At 36.3% G+C, this 25,677-nt stretch overlaps 2 protein-coding genes across 5 annotated transcripts in view; both read left to right on the forward strand.

Moving 5' to 3' along the window:
• LOC131843713 (afadin) overlaps nucleotides 1-25,677 on the forward strand; it is a 77,136-nt gene that overhangs the window by 39,823 nt on the left and 11,636 nt on the right. For 3 of the 4 annotated variants that reach the window (XM_059192427.1, XM_059192428.1, XM_059192430.1), the window contains 14 exons: nucleotides 7,930-8,114; nucleotides 8,832-8,999; nucleotides 12,358-12,482; nucleotides 12,808-13,227; nucleotides 14,788-14,964; nucleotides 15,437-15,545; nucleotides 15,817-15,962; nucleotides 16,913-17,150; nucleotides 17,876-18,014; nucleotides 18,630-18,817; nucleotides 20,077-20,361; nucleotides 20,901-21,041; nucleotides 21,586-21,703; nucleotides 25,186-25,321. In XM_059192427.1, coding sequence (XP_059048410.1) covers nucleotides 7,930-8,114; nucleotides 8,832-8,999; nucleotides 12,358-12,482; nucleotides 12,808-13,227; nucleotides 14,788-14,964; nucleotides 15,437-15,545; nucleotides 15,817-15,962; nucleotides 16,913-17,150; nucleotides 17,876-18,014; nucleotides 18,630-18,817; nucleotides 20,077-20,361; nucleotides 20,901-21,041; nucleotides 21,586-21,703; nucleotides 25,186-25,321 — 2,575 coding nt within the window. The remainder of the gene's footprint in view (nucleotides 1-7,929; nucleotides 8,115-8,831; nucleotides 9,000-12,357; nucleotides 12,483-12,807; nucleotides 13,228-14,787; nucleotides 14,965-15,436; nucleotides 15,546-15,816; nucleotides 15,963-16,912; nucleotides 17,151-17,875; nucleotides 18,015-18,629; nucleotides 18,818-20,076; nucleotides 20,362-20,900; nucleotides 21,042-21,585; nucleotides 21,704-25,185; nucleotides 25,322-25,677) is intronic. The other variant, XM_059192429.1, reaches the window with a different exon arrangement.
• LOC131843715 (uncharacterized) lies at nucleotides 22,360-24,242 on the forward strand. The gene is made up of 2 exons (XM_059192431.1): nucleotides 22,360-23,837; nucleotides 23,934-24,242. Exons 1-2 carry the CDS (start codon nucleotides 22,433-22,435, stop codon nucleotides 24,107-24,109), a joined length of 1,581 nt encoding a protein of 526 aa, XP_059048414.1. The 5' UTR covers nucleotides 22,360-22,432; the 3' UTR covers nucleotides 24,110-24,242.

The following is a 25,677-nucleotide window of genomic DNA, read 5'->3' on the forward strand; positions in this document are numbered from 1 at the left end:
TGATTTATTCCTCGCTATACAGCGAAAAATCCTTTTATACGTTACTTTTGATAAACTCTAGCTTTTATATTAATATACTTAGTAAACGTTTAGTTTTTTGTTTGAAAACTTATTTGACTAAAAGAAGCATGAAATTTTAGGTTAATCTTACCACAATACATTAGTGAAAACCACAGCCGATAGCGCATAGTATTGTTTTGGTTTCTATTAAATCAAAAGTTTTATAATAATAGTTTTCCTCTTATATCTGTAACGTATAGACTTTTATATTTTTAATAGATGTAGATATACGAGTTACTAGTAATGTGCACTGAGATTCTATCCAATGTTATTGCCTAATAAATGTTATTAAAATAATACTTAGCTGAGTCCTAATCTCTTATTAAGCTTTTAATTCTCATCTATTTGAAATTAAAACCTTAATAAGAGATTAGAACTCATTCATTTAAATTATATACAGTTCTCTTATTATCAAAATTTAACACTATTAAATTTGCTAAAATATATAAAAAATATAATAATTTGATAAAACTGCGGTAACATGTAGTTATTAGAAGGACTACTAATAATTTCAGATTGAGTGTCATGACCACACATTTGAACAAGAGGGAAGTAATCGTTATTAATAAATGGGTTATTTACCGTAATATTGGTAAAATACTTTGTCAAATCGCTGTTCACGTTTTTCTTTCTAGTTGATATCGTTAATATAATTATTATCCTTAACTGATGGCCCGCTCTCATTAGCGTAGACATAAGATGAATTTTTTTCATTTGTAAGTAATCCATTCAATCCATCATTTAAAAATTGAACAAAATATGAATATTAGCACATGTTCGCAATGGACTGAAAGTTCAGCTTATCTATTGATTTTTAATCAATAAATTCTACTGAATAAATAATAAACTGGTATAGTTTCAAGACTTGTTATTTGTCTAGTCATAATAATTATTGTAAAAGGATTCTAGGTTAGGCTTATTAAATAAACATATGTAAACATATCTCTTTACGAAAAATATTATCTTTATATATTTTTTTATAATTCAGCAGATTTCAATGCAGCAAAACATTCATATTGGGAAAGACAATGTTTATTCGCTGTTGATTTGTTTATTGTTTGTACTATTTACTTAAACGATCACCACTACGCTGTCGGTCGCCGCCCGCCCATCGTTTGTCCGTCCGGACGGGCATTGTTTACGTACGGCTCGCACGCCCGCAAGCCGCACGCACACCGTCGTGGCGCTGACCGGCGGACGCTACGGTCGCCAGTCGCCACGTTGCGTGTCGCTCTCCGTTTATTGGAGCGTCGTATTTTGCTGACACTGCTGCACCCACTTCGTACAATATATTTATGTGGCCCTACTGGCATAACTCTAGAAGCAAACGTAGGAACCCGTCGACATTCTTATTTAGTTGTTGTTTCATAATTATGTCTACACGTGTACTTGACGTTGATCATGACCGTATTATTCATGTCTGTTTGCTTTTACAACTGTGATAAATTTGTTTACTTTTGTAATATATGTTATTTACTGATATTTGTTGTTCTGTGTCCTATGCTACGTTCCAATAAAATGAAATAATACCTCGTGATATGATAATATAAGATTTAAAACATGTAAGTATTATTGTTTAGTGGTAAGCGTAGAATATTTTTATTACACATTTGATACAATATCTTACATATATAATAATAATAATAATATATATATGTATATATGGAGCTTTAAATACATTTAATAAAATGTAATGGACAGAAACCGGGTGTGGTGAAAAGCAATTTCGCTTTATATTTGATTAGCTTATAGTGCTTTAGTATACTGCGTAGAATCGATGTGGTCTGTGTCATTAACTACTTTAGTACACGCATACAAGTAAATAAATAACTTTTATTTGTCTTTACTAAATATTAAATTATGTTACCAGTTTACAGTTTTGTTACATTTTGGCCAGATATTTTCACAGAAGACTATAATCGTATATAACTCTTTGTGGTATTGTTAGTGCAATGAGTTCGACGAAATGTTTTTGTTTCTGTTGGTCGGCCACTAGTGCAGTTATCTTTCGTTACATTTCGCTTTTGTTCCGACACCTATCGTACCGCGTCACTGCGCCCTCGAGTGCCACTCCGCGTCGGAATATAGCCTCAGATGCCACCATCTCAACTATCAACATTATATTTAATGTATATTATTGTACTTTCTTTGACCTTCACCTTTGTTTTGTGAGCACTAAGCAAGTAATCAGTTGTGACTTATTATATAGAATCAATTTCGTCTACTGTGTCGACAATGCGACCAGTATTGAATGTCTGTCACATTCAATATAGTCGAATGAGTATAACAAAGGAGTGTACACTCCCAAGTTCGTGACCTTCCGGAAAATGAGTTTTCTCTATTGGATGTGAACGCGACCGGCCCAGATCATATTATGTGTAATGTGGAGTGGCAGGTTAGTCGACCGATTGCTATCGACAATCCTATACGAGTATAACACGTATACATCTACATATGTCACTGTACACACAGTGTTCCTATGCGAGTTGACGATCGATATTCTTTACCACATCAATAGAACGATGTAAAGTAGTTCAGCAAAATAAGGAAATGCATGCAAAAGGAATACGTACACAGCCAAATATATTTTTTATGAACAAGAGAGCATCTACAACTCTAAATCTCTAGCTGACAAGGCAACTTTTTATGAGACTAGTTTTCCTGTTTTTGAAACATATTTCATAACTGCCCCCTCCTATTGGTCGCAGCGTAACGGTATATAGCCTATAATCTTCCTCGATAAATGGACCATATATCCAAAACTAAAAGAATTTTAAAACGCATTTGATTAATAATATTCTAATATTAGTATAGATTGATTATGAAATGACTAGATTAATATAATAACCAAACCGCCACAATATCCTTTCTAATATTATCAATATTAAAAAGGATATTGTGGCGCTCTTGGTCATTATGCCCATTTCTAATTTGGCTCGCAACAGTCATGCAATAACCAATTTGCCAAATTTCTAGAATAACTTTTCCCGACATAGTAGTTACATTAGCTTCCAAATTATTTCGTTTGAGAGATTAAAAATCTTCTGATTTTATCGAACAGTTCTGTTAAATTATGAGTGGCCATTTGTTCATATGAAGCAACAGGTAACGTTTGTAAGTTTACAAGTATACTTATTAGGATCACGTTAGCACGCGATGTTAGATACCTCACGCACACGCCCAGCGCGCACTGACGAGAATACCCGCCCGCCCTTAGTGCTTCAATGTAATATATTTCTAGTAGCATATTATGGCAAGCTTGTGGAAATCTCACATAAATTTACTTCTATATAAAAATATAGATTATACTGTTATTAATACATTTAATTCAATATTTATTATTTATATTCTGTATACATTTTTTTATTGTTTATATTTAATAATTCAATATCTAAATACAGATATATTAATTTAGTTGTATTAAAAAAATACAACACTTAAATACTTTATTATGTATATGGAATTGCCATTTTATTTTATTTTTGTAGAGAATGGTTGGATCTGCGGATTCGTTATTTATTAAAACATGACACTATTTGGCACCTCGTCGGTGGAACCGATATGTCGAGTCGCGAATGCCTGTTCTTAGCATACACACACTGACGCGTCCTCGCGTTAGACCGAACTAGCCTCTTCACGTACCAATTTGTCAGGATTGACCGGACCGAGTTAATTTCGCATCGAGAATGACGTTTGTGAAGTGTCGAGAGAGCTTTTATTTTTTGACAACTAAATCAATATAACAATGTTATCTTATTTCTATAATATATTATTCTTATCATTCTTCTTATTATATATCATTCTTCTATAATATTTAGTTTTAATTATTTCCAAATTAAGGTAGATGTAAACAGATATGGAAAAGTTCAGAAATATGATACGGCACTGTGAACTTATGAACATTGTTATTGAAGGAAAAGGGCAAAAGGTAGACCACGACAAAGTTATATCTTACAGAATAGGAGTAAAATTGATTGTGTCGAATCAACATTTATTTAGAGAAAGACGGAACGGCAACAGTTCCACTGACTGAAGCGCAACTATTTATGGGATGACCGAGTAATTAGTGTTGGTGATTGTAATGAAAGGTGTTTCCATCATATGCCTCTGATATCATATTTCATTCTGATTCTGTACATACGTAACTTGAAACTATTACTATAATACCTCGTTCACTACAATCTTATTTTTATATATAGGACGGTTCATTAATTATTATGAATGCTCTATGCCGGTGCCCTATTTCTTATAATTTATTCGCTTCAGTGCACTTTTGAGCCAAGAATGCCTGCCATTGTTTAAAACCAGTATTCTACATTGTTTTGCTATGAGCACAGATATTTTATTTATATGATTTGACCTTGTATATATTTAACGGTATATTACCAAAATATTACTGACAATAACTGCTCTAGAAAAACTGTAATCAGTGCAAAGTAAGTCTATCTATTTAGTCTTTACAAATTCTTAAATTCAATATAGGTAAGAACCTACTCATACTAGGAATACCTATTCTGTAGAATATAGATTATAATTGTAACTGGGTCATGTATATTTATTTATATATATATAAAGAAAAAAGTATGTGTTCCTACCGCGGCAACACAAATTAATTATAACAGCCCCAGCTTGCACTGCATTGCTTACGATTGGTGGACAAGTGGTATCGGTGGTGTTATGACGTAGCGGTGGTGTGTCAGTTTCAATTAGATCGTCTATTTGAACTTACGTACCACGGGCACGCGATCAAATAACTACGCGATGGCCTGTATACATCAGTCCAACATCGAATATGTTCCTCAACAGATCTTTTAGTTCCCGGCTCAGGAACGAAAAAAAAGAAATAGTACTCGGTAAAACTCTATTAGATTCTGTGAAAATATATGATTTCATAATGGTCCGTTTTGTGCAATTAGTACTGGTCGCTACACAAGTCGGTTTTAATAGTGAAAAGTGTAGATTAATACGGTTTTATAGGTGTATACTTCAGTAGAAGGTCATTGCGTGAATATGTCGCGTAAACTATTTGTATTTTTATCTCTTTCTACTCATATACATGTCACACACGTTAGAATGGATTATACGTATAAACGCATTACGTTATTACCATGTTGCCATTAATTTTGCACAGTCGACATGAAGGTGAACACATTCGTCAAGTGTCAGCGTTATATTAGCGTAGAAAATCTTTTAATACAGGTAGCGTTTCCAATCAAATCCAATCAACACTGTGTTATTTCATATGTATTCAGTACGTAGCTATAAATCCTATGTAGAACATTCATTTAGCCGGATTTAATTTATCAATAATTCATACACTACGGTTGTGTGGCTGTTTTAAGCCTACATCATTTACTCGTGGCCTGTAAAGTATGAAATTGACTGAATATTTTCTTGTTAGCTGCTTTGTTGCTGAATGTTAGCTTTTAAAACTTAACCGATTTTTTACTAATGGATGAATAATAAGTTTTCGTGTAACACCATCATCACAGAATATAACTATGTTCTGCCATCCCTGAAGATCGTTATAGGGATGGTATGGTACGACCTATTAATAACGTATGCGTTACTTTCACGTTGGGTGTAGATAGACGCTTCACATGCATTTAGTTGAGTAATTGATGAGTTCTGCCATAACTAAATAATAGCATTATCACCCGTTTTTGTTGGTGTATACCCGTTGCCTCCTTTTGTGAGTAGTAGGAATTTTGATCTTAATTAGTATAAAGAAAGCTATTGTTAATGTTAGTAATAAAGAAACCTGTATCTGAACTTACGATACATACGAGTAAGTATGCCTCTTTCGAAAGCTAGGGCTAATAAAGCTCTATTGTATTAAAACGTTAGATTTGAAACCTCATTCAAACCTCCAGTTGTTAGGCGGCTATGCAGTTAATGTTAACAGTCAGATTAAGCCTCTTTATGTTATGCATAGAGATAAGTTTCATTACAAGTACGTTATTTTAACTGACCAGGAGGCAAACTGTTCTGCCGAATCCTCATTCCTCATTATTAGAAAATAAAAATATTGAAAGTTATTAGGATATAACCTCTCCTGTATTTTAACTTGGTCAAATGACACAGTGGATCACTGACTAATTATATTATATATGCTATTATTGGCTGACTGACTAACTTACGTACTCGTATAGTTAGTAGTTTTAGATTTTTTTCCCTGCAAACATTATGATGCGAATTTTCATTTATAGGCAAGTATAATGACTATAAATAGTTTAGACAGCAACAATTAGAATAATATCTACGATTCTTTCCAGTTCTTAAGTGTATTTGTACAGCTAATAATGTATTTAGGTAACGGGGTCACTCTGACACGGTGTACTACTAGTATGTACTTCCTTCAAAACATGGCTTGACTGTTAGAAAACGTGTGGGCTTGTAGACGCTAAACGCTAATTATTAATATCAGCGTCACAATAGCTAATAATAAATTGTTAATAGCCCATCGCCACGTCAGGTTTTTATAATTCTATGCGTGGTTTTATATTGATTTTTAATAGAAAACCATGAAGTAGAATTATAAAATTACATCGAATACATTGTTACACGTATATATTATTATAGCAAATAATGTCCATATTCGATATGGATATTATTTGCATTTTTTATTAAACAAGCTTTAATTAATTCAAAATTGTTATATAATATCGTAATACTTTAATTTTACTTTAGTACTATTATTATATTATTTACATCTAAGTAATTAATACAATGAATATAATATAATATAATTATTGTCTTTCAAGTAAGTACATATGTTATCATTTATTTACTTCAGAGGATATTACTCAGTATTCCTATACAAAATTAATATGTAGTGGAGTAGATTATTATGTATTCTGTGGTAATATGCCAACATTGATTTTCATTCGTAAGTTGATTATTACGTATCTGCTAGGGAACAGCCTACGTATTTATTATTCTTAGGCAACAGCATACAAAGTAACAAAAGGAACTGCCTATATCGCAACTGTGTTGTCGATTAACCATTAATTCATACTGCGATGCTTTCGTTTGTTGAATCGATCAGAACCATAACAGGCATCAGTTACCTCAATGATTGATTGTGTTTGTTCTTTACTTTGATGAATGAACGCCGAAAGAATTTTTGATGGAACGAAACTTTCTTGATGCTATATCTTTGATTCATCTACGAAAGTAATATGGCGTAGAGGCCTCGTAACTGTAGTGGCGCGGCGGCTACGACAGCACGACAATGTGCACGCTAATGATGTTGACACTAGAGGCGCTCGGCGGGCTCGGTTCGTTTAGCCCGTAAGTTTCCCCCCTACACCCCAAACCGCCCTCTCGCGCATAACCACCACTGCACTTAACCTCACACGTCTTCATCGAATGTAATACTGTAATACTCCTGAAATGTGCTTAAATTGTATTATGCCATTTTACCGTCTTCGCTTTACATAACATAATTCACATTCGGCGCCTTGTAATTGGATAACGGAGTGGTTGCATGTTAGGCGCCTCACATTTTCTCCTTTCAATATTATTCAACTGTAATTTTAGCTGTATTTATAATCTTATACTATTTCTTGTTTTTGCATTTGTGAGACGTTGTTCGACGTTGCCCTTTTAACGTTGTTTGATTGTTAACAAACTAACGGAGAGGGAAATGTTTAAAGTGTGTAAATGAACACTTTAAACATTTCCCTCAACGCAAAGTATCTGTTGTAATAATAAGAAAAAAGACTTGGTAAAACGGAGAAAATATATTAATAATAGACAACTAACATATTAGGAACAGAAAGAATGAATTGAAGTATCAAAAACAAGAATGATTTTTTTAGATTATTTGTATTTCTATTCACTAAAAAATGTTAATGTTGTGTACAGGCTCCATCATGTTCCACGTGCGGCGGCGGCCGGCGGACGCGCAACCGAGGCGGCGAAAGAAAAAGGCGAGCGGCTCCATAGGTAGCGGCGGGCGGCCCGGCAATGACCCCGTACTGCTGGAAGTGGCCACCGACGGCACCACCCTCGAAAACGGCCGCCGCATACGCATCACAGATGTCGTTGAGGTCAGTAAAAACATATGCTTTATTCTATTTAGATGTTTCAAAGTTGTATTGGTTTTCTTAACGAAGTATTTTTATAAGTATGAGTAATTGTGTTTTCTACACGAGACTCATAGATTACCTCTTTATACGTGTTTGAACACGTATTTATAACGTAAAATAGTAATAACAAGGGATTAATTTTGTATTTATTAACATATGTATATAAAAAGTAAATTATAATATGAAATAACTAAAAATAAAAACAGATGTCTATGAAACACTTTTTTTAATATTAAGATCTTAGATAGTTTTTAGAGTGCTCACTGCCACACGCATTTCTTTTTTCTCCAATTTTATATAACTCGTGTCATAAATATAACTTGTTTCAGAAAATTCATATTACTTATCCTGCATAATTGAGATCACAACACAAATAATCTATTAACCTAACCTACCGTGCATTCAAATCTGGCCAATAATAAAAAAACGTCAATTTATATTTTTGACTGTTTCCGATGTTCTATGTATAAGTATAGATTGATATTGAACAAAAATTAATACTAAAGACTGCAGTAGGGTCTCTCCATAGCATATCGCACATAGGATTCTAATATACCCAGCGAATTGTGATCATATCTAGTGTTGCGTCGCCGCCACGACATCGCCAGTTATTAACGCTGTTATTCTAGAGAGGGTCATCTAGGATATCAGTAGTGACGGTATATTATTTTTATGCAGGTGGGATCCGGCAACGGGACGACACTCCAACTATACGGGCCGTCCATCCAGCCCCGACACTGCGTGGTCACCACAGGGGAGGGCGGAGGTTACACTGTGACCCCACTGCACGCGGATGCGCACGTGTACGTTAATGGCCGACGAATAATGCATACGCAGCGGTTACAGGTTAGTTATTATTTCATTTGCCACTATGTATTATTTTATTTAACTGTCTGAGAGATTTTTTTCGGACTACTCGAATGTTTTTGGCCGCAGCTGTCTTTCACTAAACCCACGGAAAGACTCTTGTCTGACGGATACGACTTTAGTCTCAAGGCACCGCTATGATCGACGGGAGGGGTGTCAGATAGTGTATACCGCGTTTATGTAATGTTGTCTCTATCGCCTATTTACACCAAGCGGTGTTTTGGTCGGAGAGTGAAAAAACGCGTGAGGGGTACTACGGTCGTAACGTAGTGATTCAGTGGGTCATTTTGCCTCTATACCAAATGTTGCTACTTGCCATCAGTAGGGCCGTCAACTTGTAATACTAATCACATAAAAAAGTAAAATCTGTAAATGAGGCTAGAGCTTTTTGTAGTTAATTTATCTACTAATATACCAGTATACATAACAGATTTGACATACATAAACACAAAGAAATGTACTTGAATTTCAAATGGAATAGAAAAAATTCATCTATCTATTTATCCGAAGCGGAAAAACTTGTCGGTTCTTTTTAATTAAGAATATTCTACTAAAATGCTGATCCTAAAATAAAAGTGAAAATTGGTACCTGGTATAAAACGAAATTCTACGTATTTCGCTACTACGTATGTTACAGTTGTAATATGAACACGATCGCATATAGCAATATTTTTCATACAAGTTTAATATTGGCATCCGGTCATAAAAAAACTTATTTCTTATGCACAGTCATAATATTAGATGTTGTCGTAAAAGTAAGAATGTAAGGTTTAACACATTCATACTTTATTATTATAAGGTTTAAATAGCGTATTTCGGTTTATGTTCTTACCTCCCACATTTCACGCACAATATGTTTCGTAGAATCCTTTTATAAAGGTTATCTTCTATGTACTGTTTAAATAGTACCTAGCTATAACAAAGTATTTTTTTTACTTACCTACCATTAAATAATTATAAGAAATGTATTACATAAATATAATTATAATGCCCTATATCAGATTAATGGACATTCAAAATTTAACAGGATTGTCATTTATAAATATGTATATAATACTAGCGGTACTCGCGACTTCGTCCGCATTGTATTTAACTTTATTTTTCTAAAATAATAGTAGCCTAAGTTACTCTTTGTTATATCAGCTACCTGCTAATAATAAAAGTCCCGTGAAAATCGGTCTAGCCATTTCAAAGATTAGCCGGAACAAACAGACAGACAGACAAAAATTGTAAAAAATGTTATTTTGGTGTATGTACCGTATTTATATTCGTGTGCATGTAGTAAAAAACGGTTATTTTAATATTACAAACAGACACTCCAATTTTATTTGTATGTGTAGATACTCTTTCATCAAGAGTTGAATTGTGAAAGGTAATCTAATTTTTTTTCATTTCTCGTAATACGAAATGTAAAAGCATGTTCCAAATTGTACACATTACGTTGTCGGTTACTGCGTGCGACCGTATGAGTTGTTAGTCGAATTGCGAATAACACGAACTCTCTACGAGGAGATATTCCAAAATTAAAATGCATTATTCAACAGCGTACTCAAATTTTAAGCCTAATTTACATTATGAAAGTAGTTTCTTGCATTATGCATGAAACTAGTTCTGAAAGTTAGTTCTCTTCAATGAAATCTGCTTTGTTGGTGTGATAGTGACCCGTCAGCTTTAGAGCTTTGGCACCGGTGATTTCCGGTCTCGTTTACGTTTATTACAAATTACATGAATGCCTTGACTTTGCTTGTGTGAATTAGAAAATGTGGTATCTTATCATATCTTTCCTAATCATTAAAAATGTTTGCAACTGTTTAAACTGCGATTTGATACTAAATTGCAAGCAATTTCACTAATGTAGGTAACACTCATTAGTACCTACCTATTTGCGCCCGGAGCATAACACTGCAGACCGTATTTTGACGCAATCGAATTGAAACCAAATCAATATCACATCCAATAAAATATATCTATATACAGACAATTTAAGTAAATGGGACTTATAATCTTCAAGATTAAGATTTTTCTTTGATGGATGAATATGGTATATACGCTCGCTTGCGCTAACAGCACAAGCTGGCGGGTCATCAGTGGAGGATGATAAGATGAGGATGACGTTAGATCAATCAGCCCATCGTGGTCAATTACCAGAATGGTTTCCAGGGCGGCCGCGTGGAGGTTAACCTTACATGACATTGCAAGCATAGCATAGCAAGCTGCTAACATGTTGCATTTATTACAATTATTTTATTTACATACGCGTAACAATTAACACTTGAGTAATTGTATTTTTTTTAATAGTTCCAATAATTTGTAACAAATATGCACTTAAGTTAATTAGTGTTTGATATTATTGTCACGTTAATATATCCTCAACCTCATGGAGTCATTATCAAGTTACTCTAATTGCAGAGTAATAACAACATTGTGGATACGAAAGTTAACTAACGGAAGCGAACGTAAATTAGGTATATTGAAACAAAGTGCCTATCCACTTTTCCTTGTTTCTAAGGTAGACAGTAAAGAGCTTCTCGTTAAGTGCCTATGTATAGAAATGTTGTCTTATGTACATACGAATTTTGTTGAAATGGAAAGTATATTAAACTAGTTTTTTTCTCTTTAACTCACATTTCTATGAATATAAAAACGTACTTTAGTATATAACGTTACATTAATCCATAATATCATATGTCGTATACACTCATGATATTCATCCGTCTTACGCATGAACGGGTCCTGCTTGTGGGGACTAGTTCGGGTTACGAACACTGATTAGACGATTTGCTTTTGACAAAATTGTAATAGCATATACTGGTGTCACTCTATTCTCCCAAATTTGAATTTCAACACGAATCTGTATTATTGTAAACATTTACAACATTACTTGAAAAGAATACGAGCTGAATTTCTTGTCAGTTCTTCTTGTCTCGAAATCATTCGGAACTGACGGTAGATTTGACATATCATAAGCGTCTGTAATAGTACATGAATAAAGATATTTTGAATTTTGAATATTATGATGTAGCCAGAACAGCACTAAGTCAGGTATCATTATAATACGAATGTTCCGAGCATTGTAACTTAAGTGACAAGTACAGTTCGTTTAAGTTACATTAAGATTGTCCGTTTGTTATTTTTATTGCCACGCATCTATTTTGCTTTCGATGTCTGTAACTGGCCATTTTTAAAGAGATTACGCTACATAATATTAATATTTGTTTATAAACTTACACAATTATTTATTGAGAAGTAAGTCGCTATCTTTATTTGCAATAAATGACATAAGCCATTAGATTTTAATAAGGTACGATCTTAAAAAAGACCTTTATATTTTTTACAGCACGGTTGCCTGCTAAAATTCGGTCGGGTGTCTACTTTCCGATTCGTGGATCCCACCCAAGAAAATTTCCTCAACAGAAATCTCTCGCAATCGCAGCATTTCGGTTCCGGCTCAATATACGACAGGTGAGAATTCATATTTATTTGCGTTACAATAAATGTTGTGTCTTCGTAGTTGTACCTAAATAGTTGTAATTGTACCTTACAACCAATTACCTTTAAATGATCTGAATTAGAACTGTCATCCATACACCAGCAACCTCTTTATATTTGTTATTACTTTGTCTTTTATTTTAACAGATAGATATTGTAACACTATCAATCCCGCTGCTTCTCTAATCACTGGATTTATGTTGATTTTATGTTGGTTCGTCTGTCATTGTTGTTTTCTTTTGCATGTTTCTATCACTGGCTCACGAACATTCGCTTGTGTATGTTACACTCACATTAGATCGCCGACGTCTCCGGAGAGCGGCGCGATGTCGCCCACGTCGATGACGTCACACCAGCCCGATCTGATCGACTCTAACGCCAACACCACCGACAATGACTTCCCGAGGACTATGAGCCCAGTGTCGCATGACACTTACTACCGTGAAGGGAACGAAGCCATGTCGCCGTATAATAACAACACGCTGAAACTAGACAACGAATCGCTTAGAATGTCACAGCATCTGAACGAAACGAAAGACGGCTACATAAGGGATGAACACTCCGCGTCTATGTACAACGATCCGGAACAAAATCCGGCGAATCGTACCGCCAACTCTCAATACAAAGACAATTACGAGACAACATTCGATTTGGACGGAAATGTAGAGACAAAAAGCATCTGCAGCGCTAAAAGCGGCGGCTCGGGACACGATAACAGGTACCGATCAAACTAGTTTTCAAATGATCGTCTTATGGATCTAAATATAAAATATGTTAATATTGTGAACGAATAACTTTGTTGAATGGATCGCTCATAATTCAGCACTGCGTTACATATTTTATAATAATAGAATATCTTTCAACAATCCTACATTAAATATAAGAACAAAAGTAATTGCAATGAATTTTTCAATGCCAAAATAATCTGAAATGTGTCTGCTTACAAACTTTATAATCTTTTTCCCTACATCTCACAACAAACTAGATGTAATTTTAAGCGTAATATTAAATAGTAACGGGATTTGCCATATTCTATTAATAAATTGTATAATTAATATATTGTTAAATTTATTAAGTTTACATAGATTTAATTTCTTTTACTATTACAACTTTCTTTTGCTTTTTTGTCGTGTTGTTATTTTATTATAATTTTTATAATAAAATATTCTATGTACTAAAGTAATGTAAGTATACTATCTTTATTCTTATATCATATAAAATATTGCTATAATGCGTATGTTTGTATTAAATGCAAACCTTTTTTCTTATCATTTGCTTCATGAGATTCCTTTATTTTTTAATATTACCTGTACGTATAAATTATATGATAACCACCTCACAATTAAATAATTATTTTTTTTAAATAATGACAAATGTACATTCTCCTTCGCGAACACTATAACCAGTGGAAAGTGATAGGATGAGCCTAAAGTCAGGTTAGTTAGCTGTGGTGATAAATGTACCTAGAATTAACTATGATGGATTCCAGATCTCCACATGATCTTCCATAGACCTAACATGGTACATTGTTAGCAATGGGGTCACTAGTTTTACAATTATGCCTAAAAAAATGTATAAAATAGTTATAACATAATAATAATAGATTTTTATAATAATAAGGCAAATTACTCTATACTATTTTCAATCATTCACTATTTACATGGCAGTACATAATCGTATCCAGATTCGTTCAAGCTTTAAAGCGATTATGACGCAAACATGTTTACTATCTTTCAAATTGTTAGCTGTACGGTATAGTATTGCCAATCAAATGTAGGTTAAACAGCAACGCTTTACGATGGAGGAGTAATGTCAGTATCCTGTTGATACTTAGATGGATCATATCGTAAATTGCTGTGATGTGCGAGTCATCTCGTCAATATTACATTCAAATACGTATAGCATGTAATTGTGATTGAATAAATCTCTCACGTCATCTTCCTTAAACTTTTATCCTACTTATTACTATATTAAGTTGGATAACGGAATGGAGGATTGACGGCCTCGATGGTCTAGCGGTGTAGCACACTGTTTTACTTGCGATGGCCGCAGGTTCGGTTCCTCGCACGTTACAAACATTTTATTCATGAGTATGATTGTTTGTATTTTCTATATATATTTATAAAAGAAGTATCTAAATATTTATATCAGTTTTCTAGTACCCATAACACAAGTTCTACTTACTTTCGGAGTAGATGGCGTTGTGCGAATTGTTCAGGGATATTATTATAATAGCATGGACGCAATTGTATGTAACACTATATATGCTACTTACCAGGATGAGCGGCAGCGTGAGTAGCGTAGCCCGGCCCGGCCAAGAGCCGATACTGCCAGCGGTGCTCGAGTTCCCGGAGGCGGGACAGGCGCAATTCCTGGCTGCTGTCATCACACGTCTCGACCCACATGCACCAGCCTTCAAACTCGCGCCAGTTTACACGCTCTATCTATGTGCAAGGTAAAGTAACTTGAATAAAACATTACATAATATAGATTCAACAGTATAATTTTTATACTGTTGAATCTATATTGTGGTTTTTATTTAGCTCATTTTATGGGTAGGTATCCGTGTAAGATATTAATATTACGTAGTTAAAAATATAGAATTGTATTTTCTTTACATACTAAAGCATCAGTATTATGTGGTGACAAGAAATTAGAAACTGTAAAAAAGACATTAGTATTACAATTTTTTTGACATGAAAGTTAGAGTAGTAAAATAATTGTACAGTGTCATCGCTGTTGTAATGATTAAATAAAAGAGAGTTTAATACACTAATAACTATAATATGTGTGTATATGAGATTATCCTGAAGATAGTTTGAAAATAAAGTAATAACTAATAAGTAACATTGCATTATAAGTAACAGTTATCTTTTGACGACGATTTCTCAACCAACCAACAATTTTTATACTCAATATGTATTCAGATATCGCGCATCAACGCACTACCGGCCCGAACTGACGCCCACGGAGCGTGCCCATAAGCTGACCGCTTTCCTGCACCACGTCGCTATGCTCATTCACACGACTGTCCAGGTAACTGCTATTATAAAAATCGAAAGTACAGTAAAACTCTACATTTCTTTCAATAAAATAATTGACTAAAAATTAATGTTAATTGAGTTGTGTCAATTTTACGGTAGTTTTGAATAATTAATTTAAATTCGATACAAAATCACTTTTAAAATTATGACGATTATTTTTATGATATAGTCATATTTACACAATACATTGTAATGAAAAATTTTACCAGTAGAGTGTTTATTTGTTTTAGTTAATTTTATATTTATAAAAATGTTATGTACAGGAGCGGTCTACTGATTCCGCTGCTCAAGCATTCTGGATGGCTAATGCCAGTGAACTGTTGCACTTCTTGAAGTGTGATCGACATATCTCGTCTTTTTCCACGCAGGCTCAAGAAATTTTACCATCTACTGTACAGAACGCTTTTAGGTACTTACAATTACTTTAAAATTTCCATTACATTATATTTTGTTACTAAAATTGAGTGCGTTTGGCCGCAATTTTAGTAAGGTCTAAGCTGTTACATACTATCTACATACTACTCTATACTATCTTAAATAGTGTCATTTTACTGTTGATTTAAAAGACCCAATGCTGTAAAAGACCAACAGCCAACGGCCAATAAGAAAACACTGGGCGTAAGTTCCTTATCTGCTCGTATGTTTAAATATTGAATGCAGCACAAGTTAATATTGTTTTACATAATATAATTATAAAGAAGATAATTTGCCTTAGTAAATAAATCAAGTTATCGTATTATAACTAACTTGTATAATTATTTATTAATATGAAGTATCAAGGACTTTATTCTTTGGAATAGAAATACATGGGAAGTGGTACAGTTTGAATGTGATGTTTGACGTAGTATTTATGTATTTAGGCGACTATTAACATTTTCCTACGGAATAACAAAAAAAGATCTAGTTCTTTGCTATTAGCGTTGCATAAAAATACTAATTGTAGACCAATGTTTATAATTATAATTGCGAGCCACAATAATAAAAGATAGATATACAGAAATACAGTAAAATTTTAGTAATTTTTTTGGCGGCGTCGGAGGTCGAGTGTTCTAGCACACCGTCTTACTTCCAACGGCCACGGTTTGGATTCCTCGCACGGTACAAACATTTACATGTGTATGTTTATATGTTTATATATTCATGAGTCGTCTGTATCGGTTTGGGTGTTTTCTGTGTATACTATGTATGGATTTACGAAAACAAATATGTATGAATTTTTATCAGTCAACGAGCACCCATAACACAAGCTTCAGTTAGCTTAACTTGGGTCTAGATGGCGCCGTGTGAGTTGTCATGAGATTATTATTATTATTAAATGCATGTAGAAAAAATAAAGGTAATTATCCTCCTGATGTACAGCAACCTAGTGACGTGCTTCCAAGAGGAGCTGTCCCGCGCGCTGGCGACGCTGACGACGCTGACGACGCTGCCGCCGGACGCGAGCGACGCCACCGACGCCACCGACGCCACCGCGCCCACGCTGCAGGCGCTCGCCACCGCCATGGTGCTCCTGCGCAGGTGCCGCGTCAACGCCGCCCTCACTATACAGCTCTTCTCGCATCTCTTTCATTACATCAACGCTGTCTGCTTTAATAAGGTATGTATTTTGTTTTGTTTATGTAGGTTTTTATCTACGATATTTTTGTGTTTTTAGAATATATTAATTAATCTCAAAAGTTCCTGTTCTTTTTTTATTATGTCAATTTCACCATTCTTGTAGTCAGCTTTTACGCTCCAGGATAGTAACTATTAATAAGAATTTATTTTCAGATAAGCAATTCTACAGTAGATAATAGATAGATATAGTAGATTCCACATAGTCTATGTTGGAAATATGCAACCATTGGTTCAAACATTGAACATGTCTTTAAATATATTGGTGACATGTGACTAAACATCCCTTGTATGTACTTTTATATTTAAAACTATGTCTACTGCTGGTATATGCAATTAACTGAAGTAGGTCGACGTGTAATGGAGTGACATACGCTGTCGGTATGTCACTCCATTACATCAGATAGTGATCTGTTATCGACAGAAGTCAGGCGTTAGGTCGACACTGTTGGTATGTCACCCCATTACACCAGATAGTGACAAGTTAACTACAGAGGTCAGGCGTTAGGCCGACACTGTCGGTATTTCACCCCATTGCACTAGATAGTGATCAGTTACCTACAGACCTATGGAGATCGGGCGTTTTGCCGACGCTGTCAATATAACAACCCGTTACACCAGATAATATTACACCTACAAAAGTCGGACTTTAAGCCGACGCTTTCGGTATGACACAAGATAGTAATCAGTGTTGGTATACGTGTACAGCTGGTGAGCGAGCCGGGTGCGGCTACGCCACGGTGGGGCTGCGCGCTGTCGGCGCGGCTGGCGCTGCTGGCGGCGTGGGCCGAGCGGCAGGGACTCGAGCTGGCCGCCGACTGTCACCTCGCGCGCACGCACCAAGCCGGTACGTCTTCAGTCCTCTCGTTCCGCACAGCTGGCGCACTCTATTATGAACCCTGTAATCGTACTTTTAGGTTTCAACTTGAATATTATTGACCGTAGTTTTTTTAGCAACAATATTACTGTATACTGTTATTTTGTCGGCGGTGATATTGTTGCTTCGCAGCAACAACTCGGATATTTACTATATGCTCATAACAAAAAAAATTCACAATTTAACTTTTACTATAAAAGTAATGTTTTTCGATTATATTTTTTTTGTTTATCTGCCGCTTTATTTTAATTTAATGTAGAAAATATTTTATATTTTTTTTTCAGTAAATCAGGCCTTATAAACTTTTTCCTAATTATAAGAATTTAAATTATATACCTTACTTATTTATAAAATTTTGCATTTAGTACACATTATTATAAGAACAACAAGTTTTAAGACGAATAATCTAATGGTAAATAGTGGTATTTACCTCTCTAAGTCAGCTCGTGGCCACGGCTAGTACCTAGTCGAAACGTCGAGATAGGTAAACACCTTTATTTAGCACAAAATTATTAGTGTTTAACCCGTTTAACTATATTAATAGCTTATATACCTTGTTTAATAATGAACTTTGGTGTGTGGCAGCACGCTTGATCCAAGGCACGTACCGCACGCCGGACGAGGTGCGCGCGGCGCTGGCGGCGTGCTTCAAGCTGAACTCGGTGCAAGTGCGTGCGCTGCTGGCGCCGCTCGTGGCCCCCGACGTGCTCGAGGCCGCCATTGAACACGCGCGCGCACTCGCCGACGAACTCGCGCGTGCTGACGGACGAGACGTGAGTACTAATGCATATAACATCGTCGGTCCATCCCCTCCGATCGATCCCTCGTTTGAACGGACATCGAATTTATGACGGCCTGAACCGAGATTCAAACGTTTAGCGGTGCCCTCAGACTAAAGTTGGATGTGTCAGGCAGGAGTTGGCTTTCAGTCGCTCCATAAGTCCGTCCGCGGGTTTGTGTGACATCTGCACTCGCCCACGTTTGGTGAATCTATAAAGGCTAATAGAATAGAATAGAATAGAAAATCATTTATTCAAATAAACTTAATTTAAGCACTTTTGAATAGTCATAACAATTTGTTTTTTATCTACCACTCGTTCGGAAAGCTGTCTCATCACAAGAAGAACGAGCAAGAAGCTTGTGTGTGGCTCTTTTAAATAATCCTTGTAAGTTTACATTTACAAGTCGAAACCTGTGAATACAAACTACCAACAAGCACTAATTTTTTGAGTCAAATATAAATATGCAATAAGATTAAATCAGTCGTAGTGATAAGAGCAGACCAGTCCCTACAAGCAGCACTCGTTTCACGAGTATGACGGATGAGCCAGCCATCACTGCGCTCGACCATATTTTAGGGAGCCCAATGACCCGGCCCACCACGCCGCCACATGTCTGGACATTTTAGTGAGCATGACTACTCATTCCACACGATCACGTCTCAGCTACAAAAATTACTATATGGTAGTTACAGTATTCGCACTTTACATAAGGATGCATGCGGCAATCAATCCAAAAGCCGCTACGCTATCATATATCAAGAAAGCAGTATGAAAATTAAAATTATAACGTTGTCCGCAAATAAACTTATTCTTGCTATATATTGCTATCATCTATAAATTCATCTATCTAATGGGCCTAATATTGAACCTTGAGGAACGCCCATTTTTATATTAGTTCCCTTAGACTTTACACCATCAATATCTACAGTTTGCACCTTATCCTCTAGATAAGTTTTCATTAGACTTAGGTCATTATCTTTAATACCATGATGTTTGAGCTTGTACAAAAGTGTTTCATGATCTACGCAATCAAACGCCTCAAAGGTAATACGTACACGAAGATGAAAATGGTATCATTAAGCATTTATTGATTGTAATTTCAATTTGCTTATGTATAATATTGTATTATATGTATTTAACATATATATAAAACATATGTTCTAAATACGAGTATCCCGAAACGGCATTAAAAGTGATACGTTAGTAAAAAGTGAGCGCGGTTTATATGAATGTTGTCCGGGGCGTGTCAGATCGTGGCGGAGGAGAGCCGGTGGCTGGGCGCGGCGCTGCTGGTGCCGGGCGACGGGTTCAGCGCGGAGGTGGTGCGCGGCGTGCCGCCCGGCCTGTCGGAGTTCGTGGCGCCGCTGCAGCGCGGCGGGCTGTGCCGGCTCGCGCTGCAGCCGCACGCGCTCGGCGTCTGGACCGTCTACATGCTGGGCCGGCAGCCGCCGCGCCGCCCGCCCGACGCGCGCCCCCACCTCCTGCAGCTGCACAAGAACGCCAACGGCATGGGGCTCAGCATCGTCGCCGCCAAGGTATCTATAACTCACTCGCTGGAAATGTGCAGTTGAATCGCCGAGTGAGCTACCAGCGATCCATCTGATAGTGAGAATAGTCGATTTACAATGTATGTCACGTCGTCGAATGATACTCGTGATACGTCTTGTGCGTTGCCACAGTGAAGGGATCACTAAAACAATTAATCTTCAATTGAAACTCGATGTACAAATAAAGCAACTGGCAAGACATAGGCGGCCTCGGTGATCTTACCTGCATGAATAGATATCCTTTAATGTATTTAAAATATTAAATATATTACGTTTAGTACTCCAATTTTGTTAAAAAATTTGATAATATGGTATCTTAGTAATCTATAATATAGTATCGGTACCCTTAATTTAAGTTAACATATTATTAAAGTCTAATTTACGTTAACATTATGAGTAACCAAGATTCCATACATTGTAAACTTCTGCGGTTATAATGAACATCAAATTAGTCGTTTAACAAAGACGAAAAGAGATAATGTCGAGGTCATGGGAGGCTGTGAGTATAGAGGAGTGCGTGGTGACAGGGCGCCGGGCAGAGCAAGCTGGGCATCTACATAAAGTCGGTGGTGCCGGGCGGGGCCGCCGCCGCGGACGGCCGCCTGGCCGCCGGCGACCAGCTGCTCTCCGTCGACGGACAGTCGCTCGTCGGCATCACGCAGGAGAAGGTACACCTCCCACCCCCCTCCCCCTCCCCCTCCCCCTCCCCCTCATACCGCACGCATTCCCACCCACACTACTCGCACAGTCACACTCCACTCGTACACACATTATTCCTGTGCCATCCACCATCTTCTATCTTTTTTCTCTATCCAGTAGATGTCTGGAAGAAATTGCTATCGTTTTCCGTATTCTGCGAAAATGAAACTTCATTTCTATAAATCTATACATATAAATAAAATTGGAGTGTCTGTTAGTAATATTGAAATAACCGTTTTTGACTACATGCATATTAGTATACATACGGTACAGACACCAAAATAACATTTTCTCTAGTTTTTGTTTGTCTGTTCGTTTGTTCCGGCTAATCTCTGAAATGGCTGGACCGATTTTGCGGGACTTTTATTGCCAGGTAACTGATGTAATAAGGAGTAAATTGGCCTCTTTTAATTTAAGAATAAAGTTAAATAGTGTATATATATAAAAGATTATTTACAAATATAAGAAAAATATATTGTAATTACATTTAATAATGAATTCTGTTGTGTACAGGCTGCCGAATACTTAGTACGGACTGGCCCCACTGTAACACTCGAAATCGCGAAACAAGGAGCGGTACTCCATGGCTTAGCCACGCTTCTACACCAGCCTGCTTACAATCAGAAACAAGGTATGTTCCATTATTTTATTCGATATTTTTAGAACACAATAACAAAAATATTCTATGATCAGAATCTATGCTGGGACCATAGATTCAATATACTCTATATCAGTATCAGATCCAGTTGAAATACACTTCCAACAGGAAAATAGTAATTGTTAGTTTATGGAGCAATTGACAAAGGTTATTCATTCCGGCTGCAGACGAGGAGGTTCCGTACGAAGACCGCGTGCGTCGCAACTCAGGCACGTTCATCAACCCGCACCCGGCGCTGCTGAAACCTGCCTCCCCGCTTACTGAACTCGCTACCGCAGGCAATTATTGTGTCTATGTTGTCCCATCTTTGTTCCGTTTTCGTAGTGCATTTATTTTCCTGGTGGTCTAATTTACTCTTGTTTTTTTTATTCTTATTGGTCATTGATAATGAATCCAATGTAGTAGGTAAAACATGAATATGTTTTACAATTCATTCATGAATATGTTTTACATATCAAACAATTCAAACCGGTTCAACCGGTCGCTCGAACGATATGTTTATCTCAGTTTCAGTTTTCAAATAATATATTTTACTTTTTTTTTTCATTTTCCATTATGGGGTTTTTATTTCAATTCTGTTCTTTCAGTTTTTTTTTTCAGATTATCTTACCGTGTTTATATTCGTTTAGAAAAACTTAACATACATAATTTAACAAAATTAACGTTACAGGCTATCGAAGACCGTGTCACAATCGATGTCATATGCTCAGGGACGAGTCTACTGAATCTAGTACAGATGAAAGTGAGGATTTCCATCCTCATTACCACGGCTCTATTCCTAGATTAATCATAACGTTAGATAAAGAAAATAATCAATTACAAGAAGATTTAACGCCCGATACACCGGGCTGTCCGATGGAACTAAAAACAAACGTCGTTCCGCCGCGCCCAATTCCAGTATTCACATTCACTTGTGAGGATTTTGATGAACAGCATCCCAGTAGCGATACTACCACGTACGATAGCCACGTGCCACAAGACGAACCGCCCCAAATACCGGAACCGCCCGCTAACTATGACCAATCGAGCGAGAGCGGCGAGACCATCTGTTTACCTCCGAAAATGCAACCAATAGACACTAAACTCACATTAGAATTGTTTAATTCCCGAACACAAACAAATGAAATATACAGACCGAAAGAAAATGAATTTTACAGAGGACGCTGTACTGGTGTAGATGAGTGTGTGAGTGCGTGCGAATGTTGTCGAACCCCGCAGCCAGAGACGCAACCTATACCATACATAGACGAGCCTAATTCTGAACCGGTTATATTCGAAACTGAATCCACTTGTGACAAAATAGCAACACCAAAAATACGTAGAATTCTACCCTCGTTGTCGCTTGATAAAACAGATGAAGGCAAAAAAGAAACGGCGGACGCCGTCTGCCAAACATCTGAGTCGCCTATTGAAAATGAGATTGAAGTTAAGCCCACACCAGCCCCAAGGAAATTTGAATTGAACCTCGATGTCAAAAAAGAGTCTAGAAAAGTCGACAGTAGTATGCATTGTAGGCTAAAGAGAACGTTGTATCAAATGTCTAGATCAATTTCTAGTAAATCTGATACAGATCCTCCATCCACATATTCTACATCTGATTCTTTTGATAATATGGCTAACGGAAAACGTGTCTATTTATCTAAAGGAATTGTACAGACTCCTTCGGAAATGGGTGCCAAACAAATTCTTGACAGCGTCGACAGGAAATCTTGGAAGTCCCCCGATGAATTCCGGCCGTCCTATGGTAAAGTGAAAGCTTTGACCAAACACTTCAACGATATTAACCTCTCATACTGCGTGCGCAATTATAAGAGAAACTGCCAATCCAGTCCTAATCTCAGTGATCGCAACGAAAAATCTTTTAAAATTTCATATAATAATATACAAAGTAGTGTTAGTTTAGCGGATATACAATACGAAAGTACTAAAACGGACACCACCGAAACGAAAGGAGACAAAATGACTGACGACGAAGTCAAAAGCATACTGATACAGCTGGAAGATTGGTCTAGGTATGGATCGAGAGGCAGCGAGGACACGCTGGCTCAGGGAAACGAATTTGAGGTGCCAAACTTGCCCTCCGAGGACCAATCGGACGTGCCCGACGGTGTGTTTGTATTTAACGAAATCGTCGATAAAAAGCCTAAAATAATTACTTTGGATAATATTAAACTGAAGTCTAATCAGTCTAGTTTCAATTCAGAAACGAAATGTAGCAGAGAATCACTCATCGAAAGCGGAAGTCCTGAAGGAGTGACGAACTTATGCATACCCCAGGAAGTTAGCGAGTCTCCGACCAGACGGATGACTTCGTCGCACGGTAGCTGCCCCGCGCTGGCCGGCCTCCCCCCGCGTAAGCCTCCCCTACACCGAGCATGATATAGGTGTGTTCTAGCTCCTCACACGGGACCCGCCCACGGCTGAGAAAAAAAGTTAAGAGAAATTACTAAAATCAGATTGAAACCGCTCGCTTCCATTTGCAACAAAAATATTCTCGTTTTAACAACTAATCGTCAAGTCAATATACATCAAATTCTTTTTTAACGTATATGATTTGCAAGAGGATAATTTAAATATATTTCAAATCGTAATTGCTTCTTCTATAATTGTCTCGTAAGAGAGATTTGGTAAATAATAACTTGTATTAGTTAAATGTTCTTTGCTATTTTAAAAAATACAGTATTATTAACTTAAACATTTACATAAAAACACTTGACTTTTTTTCTTGCTCTCAGCGCCCGGACGACGTTTAGCGTTCACGTTTACTTGCGACATTCGCATCCTGTTTGCAATATAATTTCTTTACTTTTTGATCAAAAGCACATTATTATTTTCGCCGTTTTTTTTACTTTATGTCATGGCGTGTATGTGAGTTAGAAGAATAAGTTGCTTAATACTTTTTTTTGTCTTCTTTATTTCAGCATTTTATAACACCTCAGAATAAATAGATGTACTGAAATAACACCACAATTAGTGCATATCTCACTTAATGATTATATTGTTAGTTTTGAATGTATTTTCAAATCTTTGGTCTCGATGGAATATATTTTATTAAAAATTTTCTTTAAAATGTATTTCCTTATTTGTTTAGATTGCTTACACGGTAGATATGTGTATAAATTGTTATTGAGGCGCGTAATTGAACTCAAGACAAAAAATATTTTCATTTTGAGGATTGCGTTTGTACGCGCTAATCTCAACTCAACATTGTATAGGGATTTTACTATTGTAATGTGGTCAGCTTCAATAAAATTTAGAGACTTGGACCACAATCATAGACAACAATGGACTATCGAACGTTGCATATAGAGTTTGTTCTACTACGTCGTCGTGCATTTCAATTAGGACTGGGAGAAAATGTTTGAAGGCATTAAGTCTGTCACGTGCACCTTTATGTATGTATTTGTGCATTGAAGTTTTTATATAAATACATAAAGGAAAGTGTCGTTGTGCAGGTGTAGGCGGCGTGGGCGGCGTGGGCGGCGTGGGCGGCATGCGGCGCGCATCAGAACGAGACTTGCCGGCGCGGCTGGCGGCGGAAGCCGTAAAACCCAGCAAGAGCACGCCCGCGCTTCACCACCAACCCGCCAGGTATACATTATTTACAATTTCATACCACTATCATATTATTATTTTTTATATAACTGCCAATGTTGGTTAGAATATAAAATAGTTTATTTTTATAAACTTTAAAAGACTTTAAAAGCGCGTGACGTAAGTATTTGTACGGTCGTCGGTGTTATGTAGTATATATTTAATTTTATTATTATTATTTAATTTGAGGTAATAATACAGTACGTACAGTAATAATATAGTAATATGTACAGTTAAATTATATTTGTTTCAATCTATCATCATCATCTACATGTAATATAAAAAATGAGTATATTTATAGGCTTTTATGAGTATAAAAGTGCATAAGAATACAATATATAATACGAATAAGA

The sequence above is a fragment of the Achroia grisella genome, unplaced genomic scaffold (genome assembly GCF_030625045.1).
Source record: "Achroia grisella isolate CSIRO2021 unplaced genomic scaffold, CSIRO_AGI_Agris_v1 utg327, whole genome shotgun sequence".
Lineage (NCBI taxonomy): Eukaryota > Metazoa > Arthropoda > Insecta > Lepidoptera > Pyralidae > Achroia > Achroia grisella.